Source organism: Nothoprocta perdicaria, unplaced genomic scaffold, assembly GCF_003342845.1.
Source record: "Nothoprocta perdicaria isolate Ctin4 unplaced genomic scaffold, notPer1 scaffold_108, whole genome shotgun sequence".
NCBI classification, from domain to species: Eukaryota; Metazoa; Chordata; class Aves; order Tinamiformes; family Tinamidae; genus Nothoprocta; species Nothoprocta perdicaria.
The window spans coordinates 499,671-521,270 of NW_020454183.1; the positions used below are offsets into that span (position 1 = coordinate 499,671).

General features: G+C 39.0%; 2 protein-coding genes and 1 long non-coding RNA gene across 3 annotated transcripts in view; 2 read left to right on the forward strand and 1 right to left on the reverse strand.

Moving 5' to 3' along the window:
* The first annotated feature begins 396 nt into the window (after positions 1 to 396).
* Positions 397 to 7,884, forward strand: LOC112953782 (alpha-1-antitrypsin-like). The gene is made up of 5 exons (XM_026046901.1): positions 397 to 482; positions 2,167 to 2,836; positions 4,554 to 4,824; positions 5,458 to 5,605; positions 6,586 to 7,884. The coding sequence occupies exons 2-5, from the start codon at positions 2,182 to 2,184 to the stop codon at positions 6,775 to 6,777; spliced, it is 1,266 nt and encodes a 421-aa protein (XP_025902686.1). The 5' UTR covers positions 397 to 482; positions 2,167 to 2,181; the 3' UTR covers positions 6,778 to 7,884.
* Positions 7,885 to 16,062: 8,178 nt separating this feature from the next.
* Positions 16,063 to 20,649, forward strand: LOC112953387 (alpha-1-antitrypsin-like). Its single transcript, XM_026046441.1, has 4 exons — positions 16,063 to 16,751; positions 17,262 to 17,532; positions 18,106 to 18,253; positions 19,437 to 20,649. The coding sequence occupies exons 1-4, from the start codon at positions 16,097 to 16,099 to the stop codon at positions 19,644 to 19,646; spliced, it is 1,284 nt and encodes a 427-aa protein (XP_025902226.1). The 5' UTR covers positions 16,063 to 16,096; the 3' UTR covers positions 19,647 to 20,649.
* LOC112953397 overlaps positions 19,866 to 21,600 on the reverse strand; it is a 3,002-nt gene continuing 1,267 nt past the window's right edge. Inside the window, exon 2 of the long non-coding RNA XR_003250570.1 lies at positions 19,866 to 20,033. This is a non-coding gene — a long non-coding RNA (uncharacterized LOC112953397). The remainder of the gene's footprint in view (positions 20,034 to 21,600) is intronic.

Here is a 21,600-nt window from a genome sequence, read left to right on the forward strand (position 1 = left end):
TGAAGCAGAGCCCAGGAAGCTGGGCAGCTTGGCTGAGCTCAGATTGTGCTCCTCCTCGCTCCCTCACCTGGGCTGCCCGCTCAGATCGGCCATTGAAAGTCAGCGCTGGGTGAAATTGTGTGGCTTTGGCTGAATGTTAATCTTTGTCCTCAGGTAGTGTATAGGGCAAAGTAACTGGTCTTGGCACCAATATCTCATTTCTAATAAATATTTGTTTAATAGGGGTTGCATACCCTTAGGGACACAACACCTCACAGACCCAGCTACAGATAAACTCAGCCCCGTGGTCTTTGCTCTCAGTAGGCTGTTGTGGACACATGAATTTGATGCCCAAGAAAATTCGCCTAATCAGCATTCACTGTGTCCTTCTAGATAATCTGTATTTGAAGGTATGTAATGTTTAACAGAAGAAAACACTAGTATGAGTAAAGAAGTAAGAAAGAGGAGAACTCATATGAGAGCAGGACCCTTCTGAATGTAATGTAAGTACAATGTTACCTTTAACTTAAAAAAAAAATGATGTAGCTCTATGGCAATTAGCTAGTGAGCCGTGAAGCACATCTACATTGAAGGGTGAGATCTGGTCTCTATGAATTCAGGTGGCAGCAGAACTTAATTTCAAAGACTATTGACTAGAAAATTGTGGAGATATGTTATAGCAGCATATATTAGCATATAGCAGCATACTCATAGCATATAATAGCATATATGTCCTTGTTCAGAACATTTATCCTAAACAGATCTTTCACCTCCAAAAAACCCTGCTTCATTAAAAGGGAGCAAATATTCTGCCTTCTCAACCACCAATCTGTCATCTTTACTGTAATTCCTTAGAGCTGACTTGCCCATTACAATTGGGCTCTCAATACTCTGCCATGAATAGGATACCTTACTTAAGGCAGCATGGTCCTAACAGGAGTCATAAAGCTGATTTCTGTTATACCAATCTCCCTGTAAGTCCTGATCTGCTTGCATTTCACAGAGCAAAGTTTCCCACACAAAGAAGGAGCAGCTGGCTCCTTTTTGACCCAGGTTTTAGTGGATAGTGTGCTGACACGGTGTAGGGAAAATTCCAATTAAAATGTCATCATCTCCTGAGCCATATTTGTGTGCTTACCAGCCAGTTGTAGGGCTTGAGTCAATAACTCATTTGATCTTCTTCCTTGAAGCTGTTTCACTTTAAATAACATGGCAAAGACTTTTGAATTGTATTTCCAGTCACTAGTTAGATTTTTAATCGGCATAGCTGCTATCTGATTTTTGATAAGTTGCACTAGATACTAACATTTATTCTTATGAATTCTTATTAGTGGGTAAAAATGAAAAGCAATAAATGAAAAATGCCCATACTTAGCGGAAATGGTCAAGATGCCATAATTCAGGCTCTTTGGTGGGTGCTTCTCCCTTGTGAAATTTCCTTCCTGCTAATGCAAAATTTGGAGAGATAGGAAGGACTGAGACCACATCAGTAATCTCACCCTCCTATTTCTAGAGGAAATGATGGGCATAAATAGAGAGGGAGGCATTTGGAAGATATTCATCAGCTCAGGAAGCTGTTTAAAATAAAGGAATATATTCTGATCTAATCAGAACAGGTACTGAAGAAGGGAAATGTTACTGGCTGCCCTGTGATTACTCACTTTTTATGTTAAAATGAGTCAGGAATATGAGAAAAACAGTACATTTAAGTGCTGCAGTGTCATATTAAGTGTTTTCTATTGACAGAGCTATGTCATTTGACACGAGCCTCATTTAATCACTAACAGCATAGTAACTGTCAGAGTTCTAAAAGGTAAACATAAGAGAATTAAAAATGTATTCTGATGTGCTGTCTCACCATAAAAAGGATTTGCATTGAGATCAAAAGCAGTTTGTTTCATTTATTCTTTTCCTTTGACAACAAGTCGTGTTTTCCTTTGATACTCACTTGCCTCTCTCTTCATAAGCATTCATTAGCAAGGGACTTCCTTAGCTGGAAGAAGGCAGAACCAGAATGGGTAGCAATTACACATAAACACAGAAGCAGGATTTCAAAATGAGTCCATAACAATGGAGGGGATCAAGAGAGAACGGTGATTACCACATAGATGTTGAATCTAGAAATGGATAGAAATAAAAGATGGCATATTGACAAAACTACGACTGCTTTGTTCCTTGTTCATGCAGTAGCTGCCACAGGAGATGAAGGCCACTCTCCCGCTGTGTTTGCTGGTGGTTGCACTTCACCCCGCTGTCCACAGCCTGCCACAGGCCAGCCACTATGAAGGCAAGCACAAGGAGACTCACCCCCAGGAGCAGCATCCCTGTGGGGAAGATCCCGGTGGATCCTGCTGCAGGATAGTCCCCAGCAACACTGACTTTGCTTTCAGGTTTTACAGGCAAGCAAGCACAGAGGACCCCGACAGGAATATTTTCTTCTCTCCGGTCAGCATCTCTGCTGGCTTTGCCCTCCTGGCCCTGGGCTCCAGAGCTGCTACCCAAGCACAGGTGCTGGAAGGGCTCGCTTTTAACCTCACCGAGATCCAGGAGGAGGAGATACACAATGGCTTTCATCATCTCCTCCTCGAGCTGAACCACCCTGGCAGTCAGATACAGTTGAATATGGGGAACGCCCTGTTCATGGGCGAGCACCTCACACCACTGAAAACGTTTTTGAAGGACAGCAAAAAGCTGTATATGGCAAAAGTTATTTCTAGTAACTTTCAGAATTCTACTGAAGCTAAAAGTGAGATCAATAACTATGTAAAGAACAAAACCCATGGGAAGATAAACCGAATAGTCAAAAACCTTGCTCCAGACACTTTAATGGTTCTTGTTAACTACATTTATTTCAAAGGTAAGTTAGTTATATAGATGTTACCTACTTAAATGTCTTAATCTGACCTGGACTAAAATAAAAATACCCCTAATTATGTTTGATATTTTCTTAAAAGAAATGCTGTCAATTTACATTTTGTGATGAGAAACACTGAAAGTTCCCATGCTCAGACATCTTCCACAACTAATTTTTTCTAGCATATGTTTGATAGGCCTAAAAGTTCATACACTTGCAATCTCTAAGCTTTGTGAAATTGTCAGAACACAACAGATCTATATATTTGTAAATTACCATATCAAGGTTTTCCTACTTACTCCTTCAAAACTTATGGTTCAGTATATAGCTTTATATGCTATATGAAGTAGAAAAATATATACCAAATGTACAATTTTTTTAAAAATTGCCGAACACCTTAATCTGTTTACATGATCTATAAATGGTGGGATACCTATGGAGATAGTTTTTTCCAAGAAGCACTTGGGAATGTACCTATTTTGGCAATGATTGTTCCACTCTCAAATGTTGTATCTATTTGTAGCAGCATGTGGGATGTAAATGGAATTTCTCACGTGGAAATGAAAGTTTGCAAATTGAAAAATATCCAGCAGAGTATTTTTTATTTCAAATCCTCTATGAAATTTGGGTCTGTTCCTCTATCCTGTTAGAGTATATTTTTTTATTTGGTGGGGAAAAAGTAAACTCAACTTTAGAAAGTAATCAAAGTGGAGTTTACATGCTATTACTTATTATTTCTGTTTTTTTTCATTATTATTATTTCTATTGAATAGTCAAAAAGCTAGAGAATGTATTTTTACAACTTGTCAAACTGTGGACTGTGTGTATTTGTTCAGTGAATGACCTAACTTAACACAAATAAAACATCAAAAGTATTCAGTTGAATAAACATTAAGAGAAACCCATTTGGAAGACTAAATCCCCATTCCCTTCACCATAAGGGAACTACAATCAAGACAAAAAGTTTTGGTTGTTCTTGCATGGGAGTTTTTCCTTAGTAAACTGCAAGATGAACATGAAAAAACATGAAAGAAACTTAATGTAAGACCTATTAAAAACAGTTATCTACTGGGGAACTGGCAATACTCTCAAACCAGAAAATAGCTGTCTTTTCCTGGTCAGCTTTTCTTTTCTTCAAAACAGACTTGAAATGGACAAGGAGTAATAGCTGTAAGCTGGAACACAGGAAGTTCCATCTCCAGGTGAGGAGGAACTTCTTTACTGTGAGGGTGACAGAGCCCTGGGACAGGCTGCCCAGAGAGGTTGTGGAGTCTCCTTCTCTGGAGGTCTTCAAAATCCATCTGGATGCCATCCTGGGCCACGTGCTCTGGGTGTCCCTGTTTGAGCAGGAGGGTTGGACCAGATGATCTCTAGAGGTGCCTTCTAATCTTGAACATTCTGCGATTTTGTGGTTTTGAGATAATAATATAAAATTACCATATAATTTTTCTGACTTATAAAGGCATTGTACAAGTCCATGTCATATTTAATGTACAATACTTGGTTGTTACTGGAAACATTACAATGAAGATAACAGGGAACAAGATGTTTAACAAATTTTGAATACCTTTGATCTCCAAGTATGAGTACAAATCCATAGACTGTTTTGTGTGTGTGTGTGTGTGTGTGTGTGTGTGTGTGTGTGTAAATTAGCCTCAACTATACTAATATATCCTCTTTGAATTAAGCTTTAAATTGCATTCTCTTTTTTGGTTTTAAGCTTACTGGGAAAATCCTTTCAATATTAAGGGGACCCGTAAGGATTATTTCTATGTGAATGAGAAGACTTCAGTCGAAGTGGAGATGATGAATCGAGATGGATTTTATAAAAACTACTTTGACAGAAAGTTTTCTTGTGAGGTGGTACAGATTCCTTACACAGGAGATGTGATGGCATTATTTGTCCTACCCAGCAAAGGAAAAATGAAACGATTGGAAGATGCTCTTACAAAAGACACTGTGTCTAAATGGGAAAAATCACTTGAAAGACGGTAAATATAGAATTCTAATTTGATGATGATGCTATTTTGTAATCTTGCTCTTTTTATTGGTTTTGCTGCTGACTGGAGATTTAAGTGTTGAAACGGGCATGAAAGGATAGACCAAATCATTTCATGCTATCTGCTTTCAGCAACAAGTGAAATCAATATTGCCTTGAGGAGGCAACACAGGAGGAGACCTGTGTGTTTAGCAACTGTTTTTCTTTTCCCATGTAGTTTATGTTTGATCTTAAGTATCTCTAATGCCCCATCGCAGGTACAATGTATTATGTGTGGTAATACTGTGACATAGCAACCAGATCCTTGAGTGGGAACGGAGTGTGAAATCCAAAAGAAAACCACTTTGGGCTAGAAAGTGAACTGAAATGTATCACAAAGGTGATGGCATGATATCTGCTTTCTGACCAGTACAGTGGCTGTTGCAGCACTGTATAACAAAGCTGTATAATGTCTTTCCCCTCTACCATCTGTTTGTTCCCCTCTCTTTCAGATTTGAAGATGTTTTAAGAGTGTTTTTTGAGGTGGTAGGGGAAACAACAGAAAAGAACCAGCCAATTGCGAGACGTTAGTCCAAGATTTGGTTTGATTGCAATAACTATCATCATTTTCTTCTGAATTTAACAGGAGGATAGAAGTGCATGTTCCAAAACTATCTATTCATGGCACCTATGACTTAAAGAAGATGTTCATGAATCTGGGTGTAACTGATGTGTTTTCTGATCATGCTGATCTATCTGGAATCACAGGAGAGCCAGATGTAAAGGTTTCAAAAGTAAGCTTATCAACAGAAATGATGACCTATGGATTCCTCAGTGCCCAATTACCTTGCCTAGGCTCTACCAGGAAATTTTTCTTATTTTTGGAGCTGTTTGATATTCAGTGGACTAGAACATTCAACTAATATAGTAGTAAAGCAGTAGCCTCAAATTCTCTGATCTGTCCAAGATCTGGGACTAAGACGAAGTGTAAAAGTATTTTCACACTAAAATCTTCCTTCTGACCAGCTGAGATGTGACACAGGTTGGGAGGGTAACAGCATTTGTCCCAGGAAATAAACACAGGCCAGTTTCCCCATAACAAGAGTTTCCATATCTGTGCTGTGAATGCTTTGCATCAGGGCATTTAGTAGAGCAAGTAACCATTTTTATACCATGCATATTCTATAATTTTAAAGTATTTTAAAATTCAGCTGTCATTAAAGATATTGACTTGCAAAATAGGCCAGAGTGGGGAAAGGATCATTTCCTGGAAATTTGAGATAAAGTTGAGATAAACATTAACATTCTTACAGCTATTGTGACAGCAGTAATTACTATGTTTTAATAATTTTGGGGCAGCAAAATACAATGACTAAGGAAAAGTAATCTACAATAATTTAAAAAATTATAACATGGAGATTAAATTTGTGATGCATGTGTCCTAGGGATGCATACAGAATGGTGCTGGATTTGAACTTCCTTTCCCCCTGAAATTGTCATTTCTTATGATTTTACTTTAATGTTCTATTTTCAATTAATGCCACAAGATGTGCAGTCATTGAGGTCTGTACTGATAGTGAGCAATGCTGGATGGGAGAATACTTGCTTACAGAGATCACATTGCTATCAAACCCATCAAGGGCTCTAGTGGCTTTCTTTCTGATCAGTCAGCAACTTTTGTGAAAGATGACAGTTGAACTAATTTAATGCTAATTTTAGTTTCTACCACTAGTCTTATCTTACATACAATAATACTTGCTGTATTTTGTCGTAGGCCACTCACAAGGCATTGCTGAATATCCACGAGAATGGCACAGAAGCTGCAGGAGGCACTTACACAGAATTAGTTCCTCATTCTGTTCCTCCTGTTGTTAAATTCAATCGTCCATTTTTGCTGTTAATTATTGATCAATACACTCGTAGCATCCTCTTCATGGGAAAAATTGTAAATCCTACTGAAAAATGACTGGTCTTGAAAAAAAATGCATTCTTCATGCAATTTTATTTCTATGTGATTAAAATTATATCAAAGTTGTTACTAGCAGTTTTCTAGTTCTGAAGAAATGAGGTAAGTATGCAATCGTTCTTGAAAACTGTATTTCCTCCCCCGCTTCACCAGAAAGTAACCTTTGAGCTATGCCTACTAGTGAATTATGGATGGACTTAGAATCAGGCTTTTAGTGACCAATGCATGCTGTCTTTGAAAAATAAGGTAAATATCCATCCTGAAGAAGGCAAGTTGAAATATTTTAAGTAATATGTATTACCGTTCAAAGTACAAATGCAGTTCACCCAGAGATATCTCGGGTTTCTTCCACCTGGACATCAGTGAAGGAGAAAGGTCACTCTGTATTTCCATGAGAAGATGATTGTCCTCTCACTCTGAGGATGTCTGTGCCAATTTGACTGTTCTGATCCAGTGTCATGGACCCAGGGTGATCCAGAGTGGTACCAAAATCTAGCCACAAGCACATAGGAGGACATAGAGCAGCAAGGAAAGCAGCTGCCTATTGACAGGAATACAGTAACTCTGAGTGTGGTGCCAGCCTCATTTCTTCTCTCTTCTGTCCTTTGGCTTCAACAGAATTGCTCCTGACCCAGTGGTTACACCAGTCAATGTCAAGACCCTACAATTTCAGCAGAGTCACATTCTTCATTAAAACAGAGGAGGACGTTATAACATGCACATGGTTGTATTAGAGAGATTCACTATAGGTGTAGCATAGATCGGGGAGGGGGGAAAAAAAGCTAACCCTTTTCAGTGTTGTATGTCATTCATTTTAATGCCAAATAGAGTTGAATGACAAGGAACTTATTTTTTCAGGATCAGGAATCTGAGTTTGTAGGATCTTGATTTGTAGGGCATGTATTTAGTAACTGGGGAGAAGCTGCTCTGTAGAGCCTGACCTGTTCAAAGCAATAATTACCCTCTCACATCAATCTCTGACGTTAGATCATTTGCCTTGAATAAAGAAAACTTATGTTGAGATCCGTCCTTTGCCGATATGGGGAAAAATCCCATACTTAAAATATCCTAAAATCCGTATAGATCAGGCTCATACTTTGAAAGATCTGCTGTTGCATTTTAATTCTAAAGAGCTTAGACCTGAAGTGCTAGCAATGATATTTTCCTGAGATGGAAGCCCAATCTGCCTTTCCCTGGAGAGAATGTTTTGTGTGGGTTTGGCAAAACCTAATGCACTGTTGAGTGAAGTGGTAGTTGAAGCAATATTATTTTGTGACATTGACAGAGCTCCTAGGAAAAGGGGAGGCATAGCTACACATCATAGGTTCCAGGAATCACTCTCTTTTCAGACAAGCTGTAAGTGCTTCCTTTGAAAGACAAATCTTTTTGCTGTACTGAGCTTGCCAGCATTAACAGCTGATGATGTCCACCCACTTTGTGTGGGCTTTTTTGAATCTCTTTTAGAGTTGCAAACTCTCCAAGAGCACCCTATGGAGAAATAGAGGCTAAATCAGAACTGAGGCATATTTTAATCAGCCAGACACCCAAAAGATGATAGTTGCATTGCTTTACATATATGATCTTCATCATATATGTACATATATGCCTCTTCATCAAGAGGCATCCATCTTAACACTCCAATAGGAAGTTCAGAAGAGATAGGGTGTAAATAGCTAGGAGACTTAAAAACTAACACTGAGCTTAATTATACTTAGAGAATTTATATACTGAGCTTAATTATACTTAGAGAATTTATATCTGTGCAAGTAAATAAAGTGCTTCAAGGTCCATTCTCTAGTCCTGAGGTCAGCTGGTTTGTCACAGCTCATATGCACATTGCTTAGCTCTTTAACCCTGCAAAACATCCAGGCAGCTTAGTGAAAATAATCTCCTGGTCTATGGCAATCCCTAAAATACACACAGTTACATATTTGCAAGTATTCAATGGAATGTTCAATGCCAGTGTCAGGAAGCATCTATTGTCATGTCACATCTAGTGATGTGTGAGTATGAATGATTGCAGAATGATGCCAGGCCTATGTCCCAGCACGAGTTAGTACACTGATATAGAGAGGTAGTCGGGGTGATGGAGAGAGGAAAACTGCTCCTTTGCCATTCATCCCTGATGCCTCCTGCTCCTGGTGGTTTGCATTTAACAAGTACCACTAAGCCCTAGGTCATGCTGCCAATCCCTGAGCTCCTTTCTCCCTGCCCCAGGTTCAGGAAGAAAATCTTAAAACTATTGCAATGCACAAGTTTAGAGACTCTCACATGCTTGTCATTGCTGTGCTGCAGTGGTTTCTCCTGGTCAGCCACGTGCATTTGCTCTCACAGTAAGTTTGACACATGTCACATGCACATATGTTCTAAAAAGATTGTTGTCCATTGAGGTCTTCAGATAACACAGCAATTGTCTGATGATGCAGATGCCAAAAATCACTTCACTGTTGAGTACACAAACTGTAATGTGTTTAAATGAGTAGAATATGCACGTTTTCTTGTATTATTTGCTGTCATAAATGAACTAGATATAGTTTAAAATGTGTAGTTTAATATATTATGGAGTCACAGCCACTACACATAAAAAATTTTATTATTATGGAGTCACAGCCACTACACATAAAAAAACCTTAAAATCGTAAGTTTTGGTACAAATTAGAAAGTCTATCTTTTTTTTTCGGGGACTGTGTTTTTAAAAATTGTGCTTTTTGAAAACTGTGCAAGCTGTTTACTTGGGTGGAACTGCCAGAAAATGGCCTTTGGAGAGGTAGTCATCCCGTGAGCTGGACTCCTCTGTCCAGACAGGCTCAACAGTCAAAGCTGATGTCATGCAGCTCTCCTTCCTTCCACTGCTGGTGTAAAGACATGCCGAGATGGAGGGGATTAGGTACCCAGCTCTCATTTCTCAAATCTGACAGTGATGGTAAACAGTACAGACTGCTCCCCTGCCACTGCCGCTGGGGCTGAATCATAGAGATATAATCAGATCCCTCATGATCACTTCATTCTCATAGACAGCTCCAGACTAAGGGAAAACACATTATTTTTGATTGCTAAAAATTTTAGAAGTGATTTTAGTGAGAGACTGGGAACCTAAAAAACCTAAAAAAGTTTTCTAATCTAAAAAAGTAACAACTATAACAGGTTGTCAAAGGTCCAGAATAAATTTAGGAGTTGTTTTTGGCAAAGCACAGCTATGAAATCTATTTACAGTTAGATCATGAAATATATTTACTCTGCTCCATACCCATGCCCATGAGCACATCCCTCTGCTGTACTCCAGTCTCTTGCTCCTGGCTATCTAACTCCACCAATCCAATCACCACAAATAGTGCAAGAAAAGCACGAAGAAAAGCACGTATGGCAGGAGCAGCATTCCTGGGGGGAAAATCCTGGCAGGTCCTGCCACAGCATAGTCCCCAGCAACTGATTTTGCTTTCAGCTTTTACAGAAGCCCCTGGCAGGAATGTTTCCTTCCCTCTGGTCAGCATCTCTGCTGGCTTTGCTGGCCTTAGGCTCGAGGTCCGCTATGCAGGCTCAGGTGCTTTGACGTTCTCACCTTTTACCTCACCAAGATCCAGCAGAAGGACTGAGCATTTTTCTTCACTGATAGTTATTCTAGCTGCTATTTTTTTTTTTAATTTTGGGAGTTAATGCACGCCATCTCTAATTTCTTGTATCATGATAATTAAGATTTTCAGTCAGTACTCCCTGCTACTTGAGTTTGATGATGTATTGTTTTGAAAAAAGGTATTCAAGCTACAATTTGAGAAAAAAATTATGATCTTTCACAGCTTGTCTGATGTTCTTTTTTTTTTCTTTTTATATTCTAGTGATTTTTAAAACTTATAGCACCTATTTTGAAAAGCTTCCGCATGCTCAAGCAGGGCTTCAATTTCAATGTTTGCAGTCAGCTGAGAACTTGAGAGAAAATATACCAGTAGAAACTGAGATGAGCTCTTGAGATGAGATACATCTTGAACTTTAAAATTCTGGCACACTGAATCCAATTAAATACACATCAGACCTAAAATTTCTGTATCTTCTTAGAAACATATTTTCTTTCAATACTAGGATATTAAGTATAGAGAAAGCATAACATTAATGCTAAAATACTTGTTTTCTTCAAACAAATGAAAGTGATAACCTGAAGTGAAACATCTTTTATGAGAAATAGAATCACATTCTCATAATGAAAGAACTTTATTTCCTTCTAAGATTTAACTCAGGAAAAATAAAAAAGCAATAATTGATTTCATTTAAATGACTTTCATCTGGAGAATTGTGAGGTTGTATGAAATCAGTTGAAAGATTCCAGCTGCAAGAGTGAAAGGCTGAAAACCTGTCAGAAAAGGCTCCTATTATGCAAATATGTTCAAAGCACCATCCATCCCTAGAAGGAGTTATATTGCACATGAGTTCATCAGGTTTACACTAATATGGCTTTGCCCACAAAACATCAGGTTACTCTTTCTTAGTGTTATCAAAAAAAAAAAAACAAAAAACAACCTTTCTTTTCTTGTTGTACACACCTGCGTAGATGACTTCTGTTGATGGCAGGCCATGGACTACAGAGCCAAGTGGCAAAACCTGTGCTAATAAGCAGCTGGTTTGCGCTGTGGTGCTGACACCTCTCTTGGGAGCTGCCACAGCATTCAGCACCTCCTTGATGCAAGCAAAGAGAAGTAGCCAGAGGCTAATCTGGCCAAAGACATTTCCTCTTGAAAAACTCATGTGGAGAAGGGTATGTATTTACTTAAGCCTGATTATACCACTGTCAACTTGCAATGGCCCTGCCAGGAAAACCTGGCAGGAGTTTTGGACGATAGCTGAAGGCAGGCAGGACTGGATAGTTTTAATTGCCCTCATCATCTTTTTGCTGAGGGCAGCAAGCTGCTCTCCTCCTCACCGGGATGGCAGAAGCCAGAGAATTGGCAGCTACAGCCCAGCTGCAGCAGTGGTGTAATATGTTAAAACCGGAGCTTTGAGCTTATTTACTTCAGCACATAGGGTCCAAATGAAAACTGAGATATCGGCCTTTTTCTTGTAACGGAGAAACAGAGCCATGAGCTTGAAGGCCTAATTACTATTGTCAGGTCCAACCAACTTTCTCCTTAACCTCCAACTTTTATATTTCACTTAGTCATACTGGTTTGGAAATGGAGCCAGCAGCACCTTATTTTTTCTATGCAAAAAGACTGAGCATTTGAAAGACACGTGGAGATCTTAGTCAGAATATTTTTTACAGAACTTGATCAAAAGATAGATAGGACCTGATGGTTATCCCAGTCATGGAATTTTTTCTGTGGTCCCAATCTCCTGATTTTAATGGAGTTGCTTCTGTCAACAAGTATATTTATCTGAAGCTTTGTAGATGGACCTTGAGAGGACACATCCTTGTAAGGAAAGTGAAATGGCTGCATGAGGATTTATCGTGCTAAGTACACACTCTCTTGCTCAATTCTTATTATCTTGCTGACATTTTGCTTCCACAGCCAATAATCCTTTGCCCTGGCAAACCCAGAAGTACAGTTTGCAAAGCTGGCATATCATAATTTGATAACCAGGCAGGGACAGGAGTAACGTAATTATACGGAATGAGATTATCCCTGTGAGATGAACTGAGCTCATGTTTTGTTACACAGAGCTAAGGCTTACTGGCAAACAGGAGGGAAAGAGAAAATTAATTTCATAAATAGATAAAAAAAATCCATACGTGTCATTATCAGGTTAGTGGGGTGAACACTTGTGTCAGTCCTTTGTATGATTCCCCAGATGGCAAGAGATCCCCCGATTCCTGTCACAGGAGTTCCTCCATCCCAGGCACTGCTCATCTAGAAACACCCAAGTGCTCCATACATTTGCACTGTATGGGCTTCCTTCCTCCAAAACTGTGGCAGACATCCCAATTTACCCTCACATTTTACAGTGACATCTGTTCTGTGGGCAAGGTTTCCTACACAGCCATTTGCACTAAGAGGAAAAGGTTTACGAGAAATAAATGGCCTCATGTTTACCAGGATCTCACAGACACTGCCACGTAGCAAACACACCAGTGTCATCTCCATGTGACAATTCACCCTCCTTTTGCACTGTATTGATCAGGAGAGCTGGGGAGAGGAGAGAGCAATCGGTGCAGAAGCTGCACCATTCCACACAGTATCTCCCTGAACACAGTAGCATCCTTCAGATGGTTAGCCAAGGATTAAGGCTGGGCTGAAAGATTTATGCTAAGCAGGCAGGACTAACCTTGAGAAAAACAGTTTGTCTTTTCTAAATTAAGCAACAGCATGTTAATTCCTGGTAAATCTTGGTGATTATATGTAGTGCTGTGATAAATTTTCCATGTGCTTACATACATCACAAAGACAGAGCTATCTGTCAAAGTATTTTTTATCATTTCTGGCTAGTAAAAGATAGTAATTAAATAACAATACCTCTGGCAGATAGGTTGATATGTGTAGATAAATTGCAATTTTACCTACAGTGAAATCATGTACATACAGTGGAAATAATTAGTCATTGCTAATTAGGATGAGTGCCATGCAGCTCATCCTTAAATAACCTTAGAAATAGCTAAATAGTTCCTGTTTCTCTCAAATGGGAGAGTCCCTAGCATGATTCATATAATAATATGTACATGATACATATCACATGGAATTAGTGAGGAATTTGGAAGAGTCTTCTCTTCTTCCTCACAAACATTGTCCTGATGAAGATTGTCCATTTCATTCTTCTATTTGTTTTCTGTTTGACTATTTCTTGATCCTTGCTGATATTTTACTCTTTTTCTACTATTTTGTTAATTTCTAAACTAAACTCATAAAGGCTTTTTACAAATTTAGCCTGTATTCCTTGATTATCCTTTATCTAATAATTGAGACCTTCAAAGAATACCAGTTAGGGTAGGTCTGCATTATATGTTGCAGGGCAACATAGAGAGACTAAGCTACTCCTGAACAAACCTGTTACTGCCTTGGCTACACAATTAGGCAACATCCTTGCTGCAGAATGTCTCATACAGAAAGACACATCACCCTTTTCATACCCAGAGATATGTCCTAAGAAGGTTTCTACTTCTCCTTGTATTTGTTTTTTAAAGTATCAACAACAGTTATGTCACATTAACTTGCAAAGCCTTTTTTCTCCCCCTCTTTTGACCACATATATTTCAAACCCCAAAGCATCAAGCTCTGCGCTTACACAGTTTTCTCAGAGACGCTGGTGCTGGCATCATTTTGCCTCTTTAATGGGAAAACAGGCTTACAATGTTTGATGTCCAGAAAATATAGCTTACTCAGTGTTTGATTTGCAAATAAATGTTATTTGCTCTGTTTAATATTTACCAGGGCACACTAACTTAATCCTACCCAGCAAAATGAACAATAAGAAAGAAGTGCTGAAAAAGAGAGGTGCAGCAGACTTTAAATGAATTGTAAGTACAGACTTTGAATTCCTGTTGTCTGGGATCTTTGTTAATTCTTCATTATACTTCATTCTAAGCTTATTTTATAGCGGCAGTTGGAAATGATCTTTGCTTTCTGGAAGCATGTTCTAAATGTCAGGAGGATTCAGGCAGTGGTCAAACTCCTAGGTATAATGGCAGGATGACTGGAAGATTACATCTGTAGCAAATACTTTATTGTCATCAACACTTAGGTGAAACAAAACCTGAAGCTGCTTCTAGGAAGCAAATCCAACTGTAATCACAAGTGTCCTTTATAAACCAGAGGTCTGACATAGTGTCAGGCTCTTGAATGCTCAGAGAAATATGTTAACACATAATTAAATAGGCACAGGAAGCTGCATCCTCTTGGTTACTGCTGGGAAATGATAAATATGGAAAATTTCACTTTGAAATATTTTGTCATTATTTCATCATTAGATTTCTTATAATTTCCAGCTTTTAGGGATCTGAGATTTGCTAGACATTAGAAAATCTTGTTGAAATTTTTGATAAAGTATCAGTTGTACAAGATCTCTTGCCTACACTTGAAGTTGGACAAGAGCACTAGAGTGAAGTCACATCTCGCTAAGGCTAGTTCCTTGATGACTTGTTTCTATATTACATATAACAGAGCAAGTAGCACATTCTGGAGATGGTTGGTATTACCTGCTTATTATTGGTGAACTGCATTCTGTCAGCAATATCTTTACCAATACTTCTTCTTCAGGCTATATTTTTCTATGTGCTAACCATCAAGATCTAATTTTTATGTTTTATTTGTTGAACACTTCAGTAGAATGGATTCACCTACTTCCAAGAAGGTTATTACCAGAACAAAACAAAGCAAAGAAAAACAGTATTAGTTTTTGGTGACTTTCTTTGTAAACTCTATCATACCCTTGTTTCTGAGGAGATTGCCAAAATTTGGCAGAGAAGGAGCTCTTGTATCAGAGATCTCTGTGAACGTCTGTCAAAAACAGGACACCTAAAAAGCCTCTGATAAAAGCCAGGTTACACATATATTCATATCGTAATTGGGTAGAAAATAAATTCCTGGAGATTTCATTACCTGAATATTATCTCTGCCAATGACTGTGGTCCAGTTCAGAACTGGGCAAAGACACCACATGTTCCTTAAAATATTTTATTCCTGACTATTCCAAATTGGTACAGGATACATGCTAGACCTGAAGGTAGAATCCCTGAACCTTTAGTGCTCCCAACAATGCTATTGGCAAGTAGGCAACCGGGAGGAGAAACTCATCTACCTCAAAAACAGATCTGGGCAATGAAGGAAAGAGTGCTAATCAGTTCAGAATGAATTGCTTCCATTTAGAATGATATTCTTTTCAGAATCTATGGTTTCATCTCAGATTTTAGGCAAGCTAAGCATTTACACTCAGCATTGCCATTGCTCAGATCTTCAGTGTCTCAATTGGGCAGCCAGGAAAGGGAAACCCTGATGGAAATCTCATCAGAGATCTACATACTTGGAGTACCAAAAAAAAACAGAGTATTTAAAAAAAATTAATTCCAAGACACAAACTATTTCACACATGATACCTTACCAAAGGCTGCACAGGAAAGATTCTTCCCTGGTGATGCTACATTAATATCTTTCTTCTTTTGCTAGATGCCCAGCTGGCTGGAAAACCATGCAACTGAATAGAAATGAGCTAGGCAGGAGGTGACGTAGAAGAGTATTTCTAAATGTATTAATAATCCTAACAATTAGTGTCTAAAATTTTAGTATCTAAAAGACAAGAACATTTTTTTATGCAGAAAGCATGAAATGCACTCTCTCTAAAATTAAGTCTTTTCTTTCTGAACAGAACTGAATCAGAAAAAAAAAAAAAAAAAAAAGAAAAAAAAATGAAGTCTGCCTTGTATTTGTGCTTGCTGCTTCTTGGGTTTCATGTCCAGGGCCTCCCTAAACCCAGCCACAGTGAAGAACAAGAGGAACAAAAAGCAGTTCATTGTCCAGGAGACCATGCCCACGGTGAAGGAGAAAAACGGTCTCATTGCAAGATAGCCCCAAGCAACGCTGAATTTGCATTTAGATTTTACAAGCAGGTTGCAGCAGAGGGAGGTGACAAGAACATTTTCTTCTCTCCTCTGAGCATCTCAGTTGCCTTTGCAATGCTCTCCCTGGGGGCCAGAGCAACCACATGCCACGAGCTGCACAAAGGGCTCACCTTCAACATGACAGACATGGAGGAACAGGAGGTCCACGAAGGCTTCCGCGATCTCCTGCAGCTCCTGAACGACCCTCACAGAGAAGTCCAAGTGAGCATGGGCAATGCTCTGTTCATAGATGACCATCTGAAACTGCTCCAAAAATTTCTGGATGATGTCACAAATTTTTATGAATCTGAAGCTATTTCTAGCAACTTCCAGAATATTTCAGAGGCTAAAAAGAAAATCAATGATTACATAGAAATGAAAACTCATGGGAAATTTGTTGACTTCCTCAAGAGTCTTAGTTCAGACACAGTGATGGTTCTTGTTAACTACATTTACTTTAAAGGTGAGTGGTATGACAAATGAGAGTAGAGGTATGCACATATGTTCCATAAACCACACACAAAATCCCCACTTACAGATGTACTGGCCAATACCATATTTATTTTAAACCAGATTCAGAGATAATACTATTCAGAACAGCGAAGAGATGAGCTTGGCAACTCGGTCACATGCAGAACATGGTCAAAGTGACATATCAACGAGGACACCTTTATGGAAGGAATAGGCCTGGACCCTGAATTGTGGAAATCAGTGGAAGTTTCATAAGTGACTTAGAACAACATTTGACTCTATACCACAGCATTTTTCAACATATATTTTATTTCTATGATTATTGCTATAACTATTAAAACAACATAAAGCTTCTGTCCACAGTCACAGGGCAAGGATTCTATAAAGAAGGTTTGCTTGGCTTTACCACTCAAATATATTATTTTGAGCATCAGCTAATCTGGTATGCTCAATTAGCCCCCCTTTCAGATTTTTAACTCTATTTTCACTCTTTTGTCACAAGGTTACTGGGAACAACCTTTCAGCAGTTTGCTCACCAAGGAAGACGACTTCTTCATAGATGCCAAGAAATCTGTAAAGGTCAAAATGATGCATCGAAGCAAAGCCTATAATGTCTATAGGGATGAGAACTTGTCTTGCTGGGTTGTAGAAATCCCGTATAAAGGGAACGTTGCTGCACTGTTTGTTCTGCCTGATGAAGGAGCAATGAAGCAGGTGGAAGATGTTCTGCTGAAAGAAACCGTGTCTAACTGGGCAAATTCACTTAAAAGCAGGTAATCCTTTAACTATTCCTTTACTCAGGTACATTAAAGCATAGAATAAGGAATAACTACTCATCCAGGCAGGGTATAATTTAGGATACCGCACTGGGTTGCTGAGCCTAACTCTGAGGAATCACACCTTGTACAGTCCACTTAGATCAGCGGAGGTATCAGGAGGTATATGAGAGGACCTCTCTGCTCAGCTCCTCTGGCCACAGGAGTGCTACCAAATGCAGATTACATAGGAGGTACGTGGCTCTTGGAAGCCAAGCTGGAGCAGAGAGAAATCACTTTAAAAGAAAATGTCATTTCCTTTTTTTCCATCCTGGATGACACTGTCCACCTAGCCACTTTCCAAAATCAACACTGTGCCCCTATACAATTGATCTAACTGTGGCTGGTACCTCACTTTCTGCTTCTATAACAGGGGAATTGCCACGCTCTTAAAAAGCCAAGCCTCTTAAAAAGCCAAGCCTCAACAGGCCAGCACCATGGATACTTGGGATGAGTATATATCTGCTAAAATTCATGATATCAAGGGCCGTTTCAACAATAAACCTGTATTTTTAATTTGTTTCTGAAAAGAAAAATCAACCTGTATCTTCCCAAATTCTCCATCTCTGGCTGCTATGATGTCAAGAACCTATTCCAGAAGATGGGTGTGAAAGAAGTATTCGGTGATCAAGCTAATTTCTCTGGAATGACAGAAAGCACTCGTCTAAAGGTTTCAAAAGTAAGTATGCAAGCATAAACAGTGATTATGAAACATGTTCCTATTACATACAGATTTTTATCTTTGCAATAGCCCAATCCCACTTCAGGGGGATCATATTCATGATTCTCTGATGGTACTAAGGTAAGGAGAAGGTTAGAGATCAGATGGCTATTGTTCTAAGAATTCAACATTCAGTTGTTTACTGTACAACAATGCTACAAAGTCAGCTGAAAATTACTGAAGGAGAAAACAGATCTGTGAATTACAAGAAATAATTTACATTTCCTTTTTTGTGAAAGAAACATGATAATAGTGATAGTTATGGCATAAAATTGGGAATAATTATTCAGGGTATATGCATTTCATTATTACATTATCTGAATACCTTAGAATCTGCACAAACAACAAACTTGTGAGATAGCGATTTTCCTATTTCACAATAAATGGCACACAGAAATAATAAGAAGAAATTGGCATATAGAGAAATTAAGTGATTTGCCTAGTATTCTGGGGAATGTACACAATGGGCCATGAGAGAAGTGATTATTCTTCCCTACTCTGCACCTGTGGGATCACCACTGGTGGCATCCAGTTCTGGGTTCACCCATGCAAGAGACGTGTGGACATATGAGAGCAAAGCGAGTCCAGCAGAAGGTCACAGGACAATCAGGGTGCTGGACTTGTTCACTCCGGAGAAGTGATGAGGGGACCTTAGTTAAATGACAGCACTAACAGGAGGGAGCAAAAAAATGCTGGAGGCAGGCTCTTCCTGCAGGTGCACAGGGATAGGGCAAGAGGCAATGAACACAGTTTAGATTAGGGGAAATTCTAATTAAAAGTTATGAAAATTTTCTCACAAGATGTTTGAACAGCCTAGCATTTGATCATCCTTACCTTACAAACGTTCAAAATATGACTAGATGAGACCCTGAGCAACCTAATATAACCTCTGCTCAGTTTCTGCAAACAGAAGAGTTTGACTCTGCTGAACTAGTGAAGAAAACTCACTAAGCTTAGAGGAAGCTTTGCTCTTCTTGGAGAGGCTGAGCATGAGCATCTTCTCCATAACCAGTCCTATACTCATTCTGTGCTTCCTTCTACAAATTACCTTTTTATGGGACTAATACAGGCAAGTTTGTCCCCAGCTGCAACTACTTTTCATTCTTCTTTATTTACATTTTAATCACTGCTTCCCTTGTAGGCAACGCACAAGGCAATGGTGGACGTTAATGAGAACGGCACAGAGGCTGCTGCAGTGACTGTGGTAGAAGTGATGCCAATATCACTTGAGATTCCTCCTCCTCCTGTCATCGAATTCAACAGGCCCTTCATGATGCTAATTTTTGACAAAACCACCTCTAGTATATTATTTCTGGGGAAAGTTATGAACCCTGTTGCCAGTGAAGATTAGACCAGGGCACTTGCACTCAGCACAGAAATTCTAGAGAGCTTGTGCACCTCCCAGAAACTTATTTTTGCAAAAATGTTCTGGAATCGATGTTTAATTAACAAATAAAGAAACATTCTATGTAGTTATTCTTCATTTGAAATCAGTCAGGGCCACGTTCATAAAACATTCCAGACGAGAAAAGACATTGCAGGGTCTTCAATAAATATTCACCTACCTCACTTGCAGGTCACTGAATCCACAGCCATTGCATGATGACAAATGGCTGAAAAGCTGCTTCTACCTCCAATATTCAGCTGAGTCCTCAGCTCAGAGAATTCAGTTTTCGCTGACAACGCTTCCAGGTTCTAGCCCTTGCTAGAGGATATTGGTCATATGGTTGCTCAGCCCCTGGCAAGGATGGGACAGTATAACCATGAATACTCCTGGTTTGGCACTATTACGGATTTTCTAAAAACTTACCAAAAGGGAGCAATTCTATCCAGCTCTGGGATTAATAAATAAATAAATCTAATAGTTGACTGCAGAATATCAAGCTTAAAAAATAGGAAGGAATTGGCTACCATTTCAGCCTCTTTGTTTTTTTCCCTAGAAATACAGTCATAAAGCTTTCTGGATGTGAGAAATTAAAATCAATTTGAAGCTTATACATTTTGGAATTAATGTTTAACAGAATTCCATAACACATGCAAATTTGCTTATGAAATGACCATTCCTACTACTTCTGAGGTAAGAATAAAAATTATAGACTCCACAACCTTTAAGAAATTGAAAGAGATCCTTTCAATATATGTTCAGATTTCCAAATCAACACTTCTGAAGCATGGTCTCATCTGTTACTGGCCAGGACATACAAGCTATATGCATTCTTTTTTTCCATCTGTCACTCATTCTATAACATTTATAAGCTCTTCATCCCACCCTAAAATAAATAAAGTATGTTTGAAGGGAAAATTTCAAAATGTAATGTGAGGTGGCTTAGAATTACTGTACTGTATGGAGTTGCTTTACCTTCTTCCTATTAAAGGGGAAAAAAAAAAAAAAAAAAAAGAGTTTACTTATGCACAGTGGTACTCAATTCTTTTTTGCACCTTATCTTTCAAGGAAGTCATTTAGCCTAAACTCTGGCATGCATTGTTCCAATTTTCATATTAGGCAGCCCTATCCTTTAGCACACTGCAAAATAAATAAAATTCAAGCTTCTGTTTCTCCATCATGCCCATAAGAACATAAAACATACAGAATACAATGTCCATCTAAACCAGAGAAATCCTCTCACAGCCGGGGCTATTATCTCGTGGAGTGAGACTGATGGATATATTTTGACCTAGGTGGAAAATTGAAATAAACTGAGAGAAGGTGGAACAGACAAAGACCAGGGAACTGAGCCCACAGACCCCTACCAGTTCAGTTCCTCAACACTATCGCCACCACCAGTCTCATGTGTAGCCCAGATTCTTAGTTTTTAAGTGAGAATAAAAGTGAGAATAAAAAATTGTCCTTCTACTCATATTGTTTTGGTTAACTGACAAAAGAAGGTGTTACTACAGCAGGAGAAAATACAACTAGAATAGAAAAAAAATGGGTGTCACAAGAAAGGTTGAGAAATTGATAAATTTCTTATATTCATGACCATTAGTGACTTTATTGTAAAGGAAGTTTTCATAGAATCATATCATAGAATCATAGAATGCCGAAGGTTGGAAGGGACCTCAGAGGTCATCGAGTCCACGCAGGGTCACCTAGAGCACGTGGCACAGGGCTGCATCCAAGCGGGTTTTAAAGATCTCCAGAGAAGGAGACTCCACAACCTCTCTGGGCAGCCTGTTCCAGTGCTTTGTCACCCTCACAGTGAAGAAATGCTTCCTTAAGTTCCCGTGGAACTTCCGATGCTTCAGTTTGAAGCCATTTCCTCTAGTCCTATCCCTGCCCACCACTGAAAAGAGGCCGCCCCCCT